The sequence below is a fragment of the Apteryx mantelli genome, chromosome 26, assembly GCF_036417845.1.
Source record: "Apteryx mantelli isolate bAptMan1 chromosome 26, bAptMan1.hap1, whole genome shotgun sequence".
NCBI lineage: Eukaryota > Metazoa > Chordata > Aves > Apterygiformes > Apterygidae > Apteryx > Apteryx mantelli.
The window spans coordinates 4,003,852-4,016,417 of NC_090003.1; the positions used below are offsets into that span (position 1 = coordinate 4,003,852).

Below are 12,566 nucleotides of genomic sequence, written 5' to 3' on the forward strand. Positions count from 1 at the left end.
AAAGTTTAGAGGGCACTTTTTCCAGGGGGAGCAAGGTGTGCCTGTAGGACCTTGCTTGCTGATATGACCCAAGAGCAAGTCCAGGTTTATTACTGCAGGGGAGCAAATGTGTTTGGTTCTGTTTGTGGGATGGAAAAGCCCTGGGGCTGAGCATCTCGTGCTGGCAAGCTGCAGAGCAGAGGGATCATTTGGCTTTAGGCAATTCAAGAAACAAAAGGTCTATAAATGGGATTTGGCCAGAATGAGCAAAGGTTGTCTGTGCAGAACAGGGGAATGTATGTGGGGGAGCCCTCCCCCAAATTCTGTGTTCCTTGGAGGTTCTTGGGATGTACACACTGTATATACACAGAGGTAAAAATAACCAGGTGCAGAAAAGCTTTAAATATTCTTAGGCACCAGGAGAGGACAGAATGTGCATATACCAGTGTTTGTATAGAAGGGGTGTGTGTGCATCTATAAGGAATGTGAATATTTCTCTGAATTATGTTCTCTTTAGAATCACATAGCTAAACTAGTCACCTACAGCTTGTGACTAACCTCTAGGAGAAGCTCTTTCTACACATGCATGTACACATAATGTTATTACAGTGTACATAATATTAAATGGTGAGCATCACTGGTTACTTTACAAGAAAAGAGGGCACTTCTGGATAAAGCCTTTGTCTTCTGTGGGGGAAAGCATATACTGCATGTGTTGTCTGTTATCCTAAATGGTTTTGATTGGCAATACAATAATGTGGAGATTTGGTAGTAAGCTGTGTGTCTCTGAATCTCTAAGAACAGCTAGACTAAAATGATTCACTGGTCATGACTGCCTAGTTTTGATAGTGTTTTCTATCAGTAGATCTCAAAACACTGTAAAGAGAAAATCTATCATTTTTTTTCCACGTTGAATTGATAGCGAGGGGCCAATGCTATGGCTTTTCAGGGAGGGCCGTTGTCATAGTGATTGTATTTTAAAGAATTTTAAGGAAGTCTTAGTATTTTAAAGAAAGGTTCTATCTGCTCTCTGCCAGCTGTTATGTCCTCTGGGATAGGGATGAACCTGTACTAGAGAAACAAGACCTTCCTACCTCAGAAGGTATCCTCTTAGGCAGGGCTTCTTACTTGGAAGACTCCCCAGTGATTCAAGGGAGGTGAGGGACATCTTCACAATTCATGTTAAGTCTGTTCACTGCAGCTGGAGGTCTATTTAATTTATCAGCCATTTTCTCTATGTGAAGTGCTGTCTTCACAGGAGCAACTGGAAGAGCTTGTCTGGCCTCTGCAATGCAAGCAGTCTCTGTGGATGCTACATGGAAATGCACAAGGGAGTTCTTAACAGAAGGGCCCTGGAGGCAACCTTTAAATAGTGGTGTGGGGTTTTTTGTTTATTTGCTTTCCTTTCATATATCCCTTCATATCCATTTGTGCCTCTGTTAGGTTTTTGCTTTCCGTTTTCTAGTTTGAAAGTCTCCACACCAGTGTCCTTTCTTCACATCCCTATGGATGTCTCTCTTGGAATTTATTTCATTGTTGCTTCAGCAGCCATTCAGAGTGCTCCCCTGGAAACCATTGCAATGTCATTTCTAAAAGGATATCAGTTCCCAGGCAGCCTTGGTTGTAAAGTCAAAGTGACAAGACTGAGGAGGGGAGGGGACAGTGAGACAGGATTGGTATGGTTTACTGAAACTGGATGAAAGAAAGGGAAGCAGATGATGGCAGAGATCTGTCTTCTAATTTTGGAAGACAACTGGTTTATTTTACCGAAGTGTGACCAGCATGTCACTGTTGTAAGCATTCATGATTGCATATGCAATTATAGTCAAAGACATACAGAGCCCAATCTCAGCAAGCTTTTTCCATGGCAAGCGCTTATCCATGTTACAGAGACAATGAGGTGCTAAATGTAAAGCTAAGTAAATTAGTCCAAACTCATACTTACAGCAGATTTGCCCACTCCTTGTACATAGCAATGATGGGAAGAATTTGGAAAAAGTAATTTATTAAAATCATGCATTAAAATCTCATATGGCAGGAAATGGAGATAGAGGGGACAAGAGAGAAAACACGTGAGGTTCCTTATCCTGCTTTTAAAGACTTTTTTTAAAGGCCTTTTACAGTGAAATTTGGATCAGGAAAGTTACTCAGTGAGTGTCATGGACTGGGTGACACATTTCTTCTCCACAGGCACATCCCAGATATAGCTGCTTGGCTTACAAGGCTAGAAGGTGTTTATTTGTAGTTCCACCTGGAGTCGGAGAGTCAGCTGAGTGTGCTGTATCCCTTGTGTGAAAGGGTCACAAAAACAGACTTACTGATGGCATGGTTAATGGTGTGCTTGGCAGGAACAGTGTCTGTCAGCCAGAGTTCTTTGACTGATTTCCCAGGGCTAACAGGATTAAAATCCTTTTTGTGCCAATGAATAGAACAGATACAGGCACACATTAAGGGCAGATATGACAGGTAAAGGGATTCGTTATCACCCATCTATCTGTATGTAGCTGTGGCCACACACTGCCATGCTGTTTCAACACCGTTCTCAAAACTATCTCCTCAGAAAGCTTTCTGAGCTAACTTTTACCAGGAATCAAAATGTGTGTGTGCATGAGGCTTCAATAGATGTTCTTGTAACTCCTCTCACAGAAATTTGTCCAATGACTGTGGAAAGAAAGTTCCCTGTATGGGCTAAGGCAAGATGATGTGCCTAGCAATCCATTGTTTAAACTCATTGTTTAAGATCATTCTATTGTGTTGGGACTTTCGTAATTGCAGTTTATTTTAATGTTCCCGTTTGTTTTCATTAGAGAAATAAGGTACTGAGGACAGTCAGTGCTCAAACAAAGTGAACTTGCTCAGACTTTGCCATGCTCTGATTTCCCAGTATTGAGCTGGAAGGATTATACATCTTGTTAAGACAAAGGGTAATTCTGTCCCTCTGAGTCACTCCTAATGAAGCTGACCTTCTCTTCTTCCTGGACTGATAGTAATCAATCTCCTGTAATGCTATCTGAGTGGCAGGGACCTTAAACCATCCTGAGTCCTGCCAAGGTTTTGCCTCTCAACTACTTGAACCATTTCTGTACACTTCCCTTTTGGCCTTTGCCTGGCTGAAAAGGGAAAATGATGCTGATCAGGGGAGAATTTCTGGAATTTTTTTCTCTTTGCCTCCCCTTCCCTTATTTAGTTTGTCTTTCAAAACTGCATAGCTTTGTAACAAAGGCTTCAGGTGTGTGATGTGTCCAAGCTGAGTGCAATGGAATGGAACATACTGCCTCTGAGGATCAGATTGCCATATACCCAGGGATAAGAGGCAGACTGGTCCTTGTCCCTCAGATCTCTCCCTTGATTTGGATCTACTTTACAAATCCAGTTTACAAGTCTGGGGGACACATTCTGCCCTCAGTTGCCCTGCAGTAGTTCTGTTGACATCAGGGGAGTTGTTCAGGAATTATATCAGTAGAAATGCGAGCAGAATTTGGCCAGGGGATGTTTCCTAACCAATAAGAGAACAAGAAGAAAAAAACAGCTTTGAAATAATGCAGACAAGTCATTCCTCCCAGCAATCTGTTTCAAAGTTTGGATACCATCCAGATGGCTCTGTCTCCTATCAGGTGTATATGTGATGTGGTATGTGTGTATAATTCTCACTTTCTTTTTAAAATTGGGTTTGGTGCAGGTTAGAGTTCTTGCAGAGGCAAAGAACAGCTCCAGGTGCCTTCAGCTGTTCTGCTTCAGCCATACAGTTTGGAGAGAGGGTGTAATACAATTCAAACTCAACAGGGTTAAGTTAACACCTGGTTTGATTCCACTGACTTTTTACTCCAGTGATGCGTATGGCCTATCTGTTCTTTCTGCATTCGTCATTAGCAACATATCCTCCTTACCATCACGCTACATGCTTATATGAGGACAGCTGAAGAAATCATGCCATTATACTTAAACAGCATATGCCCCCTTTCCCCTCCCCCCCCGCTTTTACCTCTTCCACAAAGTGAGGTATAGCTAAGTGATCATCTTTAAAAAGTGCTTGGAAGGGTTCTGTCCTCCCTTTGCTGTGTACTTTTCAACAAAATCCTATTTGGATGTTTGCATTATTTACCATAAAACAGATAGTGTGGATTCTCATCGCATTTATAGAAGTCTCACTTTGGAGCAGCTGTACAGAAATCAGATTCAAGTGGCTGCAAGTTAGGAAAATTCCCTCCAGCCTTTGTTTGTAATATGTACATGAAAGATGTCTGCAGAGGAGACCCCATGGGATTCACCTCTTTCATGTCAAGAAGACTTGGGACTGTGCAGACCCCTTTTAATTAGATGCCTTAGAGCAGAGTTTCCAGTGTCTAATGGGGTATCATACTGTCTTTCCAAGGAATGACTCAGTTCTGTCCCATTATATCTCCTCCTTCTGTATCAGTATTATTATGACACCACCTAGACAAGCTGGCATCTCTGAACATGAAAATAACTCATCTTAATGAGAGTGAAGTACATGTTGCCTAGCAACAGAACATGGCACAAGTCTTCATATGCTGAACTGCAAAAGACACTTAAGTTAATGGGGCTGCTTTTCACTGTAATGTTGGGTCTTTGAACAAAGTGTTGCAGGGAAAAATATTTGCACTCAAAAGAGGGAGATGTGGTAGAATACATAATTAGTGTGAAATCAGTGTGCAAAGAGCAGGTGCCTTAGTTCTCCAGGTTAGAAGGGAAAGTCATGTAGGTTCCATGACCTAGTTTCTCTTGGGAAGGAGGCAGATCATTGCCTAGGGAGAAGAATCCCATGTTCTGTGGGAGCAGCTGCTCTTCTCTGAGCTCTGTGTCCTGCATACCAGCTGTCAGAATCCATGAGATCTATCTGGTGAATCAATCCAGACCCGACAAATGATCTGAGTGATAGAATAGCATAGTGTAGATAGCACAGAGAAATGAGTGAGCACAGATTGGAGATGGCATATGATGACAACTAATGAAAATAGGATTGATAAATCTTGCTTCCCTGCTGGAAATCATCATGCCCGTTTTCCTTGTGTGAAAAGGCTGAGGTCTGGTCTATTTCTGGCCCCTTGCAGGACAGAGAGGCAGCAGCAGTGCAGACTCACTTGGTCATTGAAAAGCACCTCCATCAGTTTACTCCCCATTGCAGACTGCCCCAAAGATTGAGAACTTATAGCTCTCAAGATACCAAGCTAACTGCCTTTCTCCTTATCAGCTGCCACTGGAGGTATATGGCATGTATTGCACTTTCTCCAAATAATAGGACAGATGAGCTTACTGGAATGAAGTTTATTCATCATTGGTGTTTATGGCTGCAGCCTGCTAAGGTACACGGGTGTGCATAGGTACTTTGGTCCTGAGGAACACTGCCTTCTTAGAGTCTCAATCTCTTTTTAACTGCAGGACTTCTCCTATGATGACTCGAAAGTGGAGTTTAATGTTGATGCCCCCAATGGAGTGGTGATGGAAGGCTACCTCTTCAAGAGAGCTAGCAATGCTTTCAAAACATGGAATCGGTGAGTAATAACTCATATCCTATTTGATAACTGGGCCAAGGCTCTAAACATAGCTATTATTGGGATGTCTGCACAGGAATGCCTTTCACCTTTGGTAAGATCTCAGCAACTGTCATTGTCACTGGAAGGATTCCAAGCTAAATAGTTAAGTGAGGTTGTTTTGATAGTTTCTGTGTATGGATTTTTTTTTTAGGGGGTTTTGCATGTAGACATGAGTTTGCTCTGTTCATGTTCTGAACATTCCAGACAAAAGTAAGCTCAGAACCAGAAGTCATGTTAGTGTAACACTGCATCTGAGCAAATAAGTCCTCCTGAGAAAAATCGTAGATCCGGATAGATTAACTTAGCTTTATCAACACACTAACCTGGCTATGTGGTGTCAAGTCAGTTCAGAGCAGAAGAGAAATAAGCATCTGCCTGTAAAAGATCATGTAAATTGCCTAGCAGTGCAGTGCCCCTTAACTCCTGTGTGCTGAACTTGTGAAGCCACTCACTGTGCAGTGTTCTGATATTGATATGTTTGAGACATTATTCAGTAAAAGAGCTGGTTGCTTTGTATTTTACATAAGTGATTATTATTTTCCTGCACTAAAATGAACCTGCTTCTTTTTGCAAACTGGTATATTCCTCCCAGGCTGCGTTATGAAATGAGTCAGCCCATGATTCGCTACATCTTAGTAAATGCTTGAAAACATGTCTCGGAGTGCCTTCCATAATGGAACAATGACCAGGTTCCATGCAGGGAAAATAGGACACAAAGTAGCTGGAGCCTTGCCCTAGGGAAGATGTAAATTCATAACCATTAAGAGAAACATCTAACATAGGAGGACAGGCACTGTTTTCAAGAGCTGCTAGAATCAGACTGAACTATTGTTGAAGGGAGAGAGATGTGAGTGTGGAAATATCAGCTGTGCTGTAGGGAGCCAAGATGGCTCTTCTGTGCGCTGACCCTGCTCTTAGTCACTTATAAATATTTCAGCTGATGCGTCACTGGGAATGCCAGACTCGTATATGCCTCCTGCACTAGTCATGAGGCTCCACAGCTCTCAGACCTTGGGAAAGTGCAAGCAAAGAAGGTTTCACGTTCTTGCCTTGCTTGACGTTTGTGTGTTTAGTTTTCCTTGAAATAGTCAATGGATTTCATTTATGCTTGTGCAATTAAAAGAAGGATTCAAGCCCTTGCAGTCAATTTCTAATGCATGAAATCAGTGCCTCTTTGACCCACATTTCCTCCTCTCATGTAACAGGGAAATGATACAGTGTTAGGAAATTCTGTATTTGGCTGTCGGATACTTTCAGAGTATACTTACAGCAAGGTGGAGATGTACTAGCATTGGACTTTGGAATAAGCAAGCATTAAATGATTCACTGAACAGTCCATGGTATGCACAGGAACTGCCCATATTTGGACAGACAAGAGACTTGAAATTGCTAGAGATCTATGAATTGGTTAGGTAAGTCCTTTCTTCTCCCCAAACGTTGCCTGATACTAAGAATAACATTTCCATCCCACAGACTCTCTGGTCCCTTGACATTTAAGTACTATCTCTGCACTTCGAGGGACCAGAAGCCACAACACCAGCTACTGCCCAGCGCATCAGGTGTTTGATTTCAGTGCTCACAAGCTGTTGCACCAGAAGGTATCTTGGCTGAATTTGTCAGCCTTTTAGGATACCCTACTTGGTGTTTTCTAAGCAAAGTATTGCCTCAGTCCTTGGTCTCTCATATGGCTGCTTCCACTGGGCACCACATGTCTCTGCAGAGCAAAAGGTCATTCCAAAGTATGTCAGGATAATGTTGAGACCTGTTCCTCAAAAGCTTGACTCTTGTAACAGATGAACAGTTCCAAGTAACTGCCTTCTCATCCTGGCTGTGAATTCAAGGGCTGCTCCAAAGGACACTTATCCTGGAGCGAACATGACCCTCTGAGGCCTTCTGGTTTCCCTGACATCTGAAGTAATGCTAATGTGTCAAAGGCTCCAAGTTTTCCCTGTCCCCCACATCCCAGCTATCTTCCCTGTATCCTCCTACATTCCAGTTATCCATAGTCTGTATCCTTCTCACAGCCATCTCTGTCCCTGCAGTCCCACCCACTCTCAGCAATATCTACCCACATCTCAGCCATTCATAGCTCCTGTAACCTACTCATGTTGCCTTCCTGGTGTTGCTTAGCTATTCACTGTTAACGACTCCCCCTCACTGTGAGGGGGAAGGGGCAAGTGGAGAGAACAGCACAACCCGTAGTTCAGGAGCTCAGGCTAAGAGCAAGCACCAGGCAGTGATGCCTGCTCTAGCCTGGCAGAACAGGAGAACAGGGCTGCAAGAACTGGGAGCAGAAACAAAAGCTTGAGAGACAAACCTGCTCAGCTTTATGTGACAACAGAGCTCCTTGAGCATAGACTACTGTCATAGCAGCTCAAAGAGGTGCAGAACTAGATGAGTTCACAAGTTGATCGAAAGGGGCTCCCACGTAGGTGGGATGGCCTACAGTTAGCTGGGTTCCCCTTCTCCACAGAGAGTCCTTTATTGTTGTTGACTTTTATTTCTCTGTTTAATTTCTCAGCAAAGATGATAGAGAATCTTGTCTCATCTCATTTTCCCAGGGAGCCCAGTTCTTTTGCAAACCGAGCATGTGATACATGCTGTAAATAACAGCCTGCTCCAAGCCTCTTTGACTCTTTATGCTCAAGTTTTTCAGTACATTCTTCCTGAAGTCTAGCAGTGCTCACAGCTTTCATTGCCCTCCAAGAAGATAAAGGTTGCTAAATCCTAGGCTGGATCCTGAAATGAGGAAACAACTCGAGGGTTTGGATTTAGCACTGAAGATTAAGACACCAGGGAATTTTCTCTGCTATCAGCATTATGTGGACCTGCTGTCAGTTGTATTTTAGTGGAAGGCCAGCATCTGGTGATCTGGTTGCCCTCCCAAGAAGGTAGAGTCCCTTCACATAAATCTGTCCCTACACTAGCCATAGACACATAGACAACAGGAGCTTAACGTTCAGTTTGGCCTCCATTAGACAATAATGGGTACAGAGAGTTCAGCCTGGTGAGTAACATAGCCTTGATAAGCAGCAAAGTGTGTAACCATTGACCTTATTTCCTCCAAAGTTCTTTGTAGGGCTGCCAGCTAGCAGGGTTTTCTGAGATGGGTTTTTCTTTTTCCCTCCTGGAAAGCTCTTCATGATGGTGAGGAATTTCTGGGTTTCCCTGGGGCAGCGTGCTTGGAGGCACACTGCATCAGGCATGGCATGTGCAAGTAAACCAGCCTTTCTAGTAAGTGTGGGATGTGCCTCCTGTGCAGGTCTATCCAGTGTCCCACAGGTACTGGTTTTACTACCTGCACCAGGACCAACACACATGCGCAGACTTCTGCCCTGGAAATCCAAGGCAGCATTATGGGACAGCCCTATTCCTCTTCTTTCCTTTCTTCCTTCCTTCTGTCTTCATATACATTGACATATCTAGGATACTTGTCACCATAACATCTCGGTGCTAAAAGAAGTCATTCCTTAAGGCTGTAAATTCTGTGTTTATTCTCTGAAGGAGAGCACTGGAGAAGAGTGAACTTTTCTTACCACGTTAGTATTTTTCTTGCTTCCTGGAATAAATGATACTCTTTGTAAATGCAGAAATATCCCATTCTGCAGGGGAACAGGTGCTGCCTCTCCCCCTATAGCTCTGTTGCTGTTCATATGCTATGATCTCTCTCTCTCCCTCTCTTTCCTCAGGAGGTGGTTCTCCATACAGAACAGCCAGCTGGTGTACCAGAAGAAGTTAAAGGTCAGTGAGGTGGGCCCCCCATGGCACTGGCAGCTTAGCCAACTCATCTGATGTCCTCCTCTGCTGAGGACTTCTGCACCATGTTGGGGGGAAGAAGGGATTGGATCAGAGGGACAGCAAGCCCATTCAGGCATTATTACACTCTGAAGCTGGGCTGTACTGAGAACTGAGTGGTGGTGGATCGTGTTTGCAGGGATCTAAGCATTGCTGCTTAGCAGAAGAAGTTGGTGAAGTCCCCAGTAAACCCGCCACTTCATCTGCTTGTTGTTCCATGCTTTGATTTGATACAGCTCCTTCCAATCACCCTAGGGTTATCCCATGGCAGGCTGTCTCTGTTTTTCCTGGACCCAGTATTTGCTAAACAGCAGGGTTTGGGGAGGAGTTTTCTGGGAAGCCAGATTATGACACAGATTCAGGGAGTTGGACAAAGCTGCCTCTTCTCTCCCCTTCAGGATGTCCTCACAGTAGTGGTGGAAGACCTGCGGCTCTGTACTGTCAAGCCATGTGAAGATATAGAGAGGAGGTTTTGCTTTGAGGTCGTCTCACCTACCAAGTAAGTTTGGTAGTTTTCCCAGGCCATCCTCACAGTAGCTGGACTGCGCATGGAATTGCAAGAGATTAGATTCAAGCAGATGTTGCCCTGGACTCCTCAGTGTTGACTGGGAGATACCGTTGCCTGAACTCCAAGTCCCTGTGAAGTTCAGCAGACATCAGCCAAGCCAGAATTTAGGCCACCCAAACCTAATATATGCATAGGCAGTGAAGGTAGCAGTGGTCAACTTTTCAAAATAGCTAGCAAGCCTGCGTGGAGTTTTTGAAGAGGAAGCACCCCATAGTGCAAGTCTTATAAGATTGTTTTTTGCCCTTTTTGCCTCTTAAATCGAAGCATTGCCCCCTTGGAAAGGCTATGCTGAGGATAAAATGGGACAGTTTTGTCCTGCCCATTTGCTCTTTCCAACTCACTTCTTTCTCTTGCAGGAGTTGCATGCTACAGGCTGACTCAGAGAAGCTGCGTCAGGCCTGGATTCAGGCTGTTCAAGCTAGCATCGCTTCTGCTTACCGGGAGAGTCCTGACAGCTATTATATTGAAGTAAGTGAAGGGCCAAGGAAGATCCCTAATTGTGTCTCAGAGCACTGGTAGTGGGCTTTTGGGCTGACACGTCCAATATGGGTGACTGGACCATTTGGAAATACTCTTCTGCCCTCAGAGTAGGGAGTTGATGGCAGTGGTAGCTCAAAGGCAACAACTGGTCACGAACCTAAGCCATACTTACAAAGCTGGTCAGGGGGAAAAGGCAAGGCTTTAAATCAGTGTAGTCCTGACATCTTCACATTCTTGCCATGCCTCTCTGAATTGCTGTTCCCTTGGAAATTATGTTCCCCTGCTTGCTCCTTGGCTGGGACAAGTGCAAGGCGCCATGGCAGTAGGCATCTGAGGCTGTATGCTAGGTGATGCTCTGTGGGCTGCCTGCCCTCGTAGAGCAGGGAAAGGGTGAAGCACCATTTCGTGGCAGACTTCAGTAGCACATTAAAGTGATTTATTGTCCCTGTTCCCATTGTTACTCAGAGATTAATGAGGCTTTACACTTCCCTTCTTGGACTAGCACTAGTTCATTCCTCTTCAACTAATGCTTCCTACCAATGTCTGTACTATGCAAAGTTCTGATTCCTTCCACAATACTATGCAGATCCTAGAATCCTTTTCTCCCTGCAGAGGCTGGATCGGACTGCTTCTCCATCCACTAGCAGCATTGATTCTGCTACTGACTCTCGGGAGCGCAATGTGAAAGGGGAGACCATCTTGCAGAGAGTTCAGAGCATCCCTGGGAATGATCAGTGCTGTGACTGTGGTCAGCCAGATCCCCGCTGGGCCAGTATCAACCTGGGCATTCTGCTGTGCATTGAGTGCTCTGGTATCCACAGGTACTGCATGCGTGTGTGCTCTGTGCTGCCAGCTAGAGATGTGGAATGTAAGCTCCTGGAACAGAGGTGGAGCCTGAATTACAGCTGACTATTATATTTGTACAGATAGATTCAGAAGTAACAGCTTGCTGCAATACTTGTATGTGCAGGTACATCCACATGTGCATATGTAAAACACTCACTCTCTTTTCCACACAGGTGCAGTAGTTGGTTTTGGCAGCCCACATAGCAAAGTGCAGAGTCTAGCCCAAAGTGCAACATAAACAGCCTGAATAGGAATCCTTTGGCTGTAGTGATAATACTTAGCACTTCTCATTTACAAAGCATTTTACAAAATTAAGCTTTGAAAGACAGAGCAAGTATTTTTCTCCCTGATGCGCTTTTAGCACTTACAAAAAGTTGAGTCATTGAAACAGGAATGCTGGCTGTTGTTTCCCACTGTCCTAGATTTTCATTATAACACTGAGAAAATTACCCCCCACCATCTCTGGTTCTTCACTTTCTACACATGACAGAAATAATCCTTGTGCCTTCTTTCTGTGTGTGAAATGTCATATGAGTGTACCCATGAGCATCACCTCTATCAGTAAACTGAATTGCAGAAGCCTACTCTCACCAACAGTGCACGCTAGTAAGCCATCATAGACATACAGTGGTAATATGCACCTCAAGTAGGGAAACTCTTCTGCATCCTGTGTTTAATAACCAGGAAGACTTACTAGGGGTTTAAAAAACAAGGAGAATAAAAATGGGATGATTCAGCAACAGATAGTACAGAAGAATATCTTATGGGAGGGGGAATTGTTTTATATGAACATAGGCCTCTTTGCTATAGGTATATATAGAGAGATATATGCATAAGAACTGTATCGATCTTTTTCATCTTATGATGCATGAGCAGTTTTGTTCTAAGGCCTGTAACCATTTCATTTTTTTCCCTCTTTTGGATGAATAGGAGTCTGGGTGTTCACTGTTCAAAAGTCCGATCTCTCACACTGGACTCCTGGGAGCCAGAATTACTGAAAGTGAGTGTTGCCTTTTAATGGCAGGAGTTAGAGGGTGGACATGGAGGGAGTCTTACTTGGTTGCAGGAGTAAATTGGAAGGTAACTCCTCATCTGACAGTTTCATTCTTTCCCTGTTTCATTGCAGCTGATGTGCGAGCTGGGGAACAGCACTATGAATCAGATATACGAGGCACAGTGTGAAGAGCTGGGACTTAAGAAACCTACAGCAGGGAGCTCCAGGTGAGTCTGAGCATGTGCACTGATCCTCACAGTCCTGTGGAAAGGTATCCATCCCCCCCCCACCCCCCAGCAAACCCTCTACCCTGAGTTCTCTGGAAGGCCAGGCTGCAAGTGTGGCTGGC

General features: G+C 44.1%; 1 protein-coding gene across 1 annotated transcript in view; it reads left to right on the forward strand.

Annotated features, from left to right (window-relative positions):
- The window catches only part of ACAP3 (ArfGAP with coiled-coil, ankyrin repeat and PH domains 3), a 112,450-nt gene that overhangs the window by 79,298 nt on the left and 20,586 nt on the right, over positions 1-12,566 (forward strand). Inside the window, exons 11-17 of the mRNA XM_067310960.1 lie at positions 5,380-5,492; positions 9,224-9,275; positions 9,728-9,828; positions 10,254-10,365; positions 10,990-11,198; positions 12,154-12,223; positions 12,350-12,444. Coding sequence (XP_067167061.1) covers positions 5,380-5,492; positions 9,224-9,275; positions 9,728-9,828; positions 10,254-10,365; positions 10,990-11,198; positions 12,154-12,223; positions 12,350-12,444 — 752 coding nt within the window. The remainder of the gene's footprint in view (positions 1-5,379; positions 5,493-9,223; positions 9,276-9,727; positions 9,829-10,253; positions 10,366-10,989; positions 11,199-12,153; positions 12,224-12,349; positions 12,445-12,566) is intronic.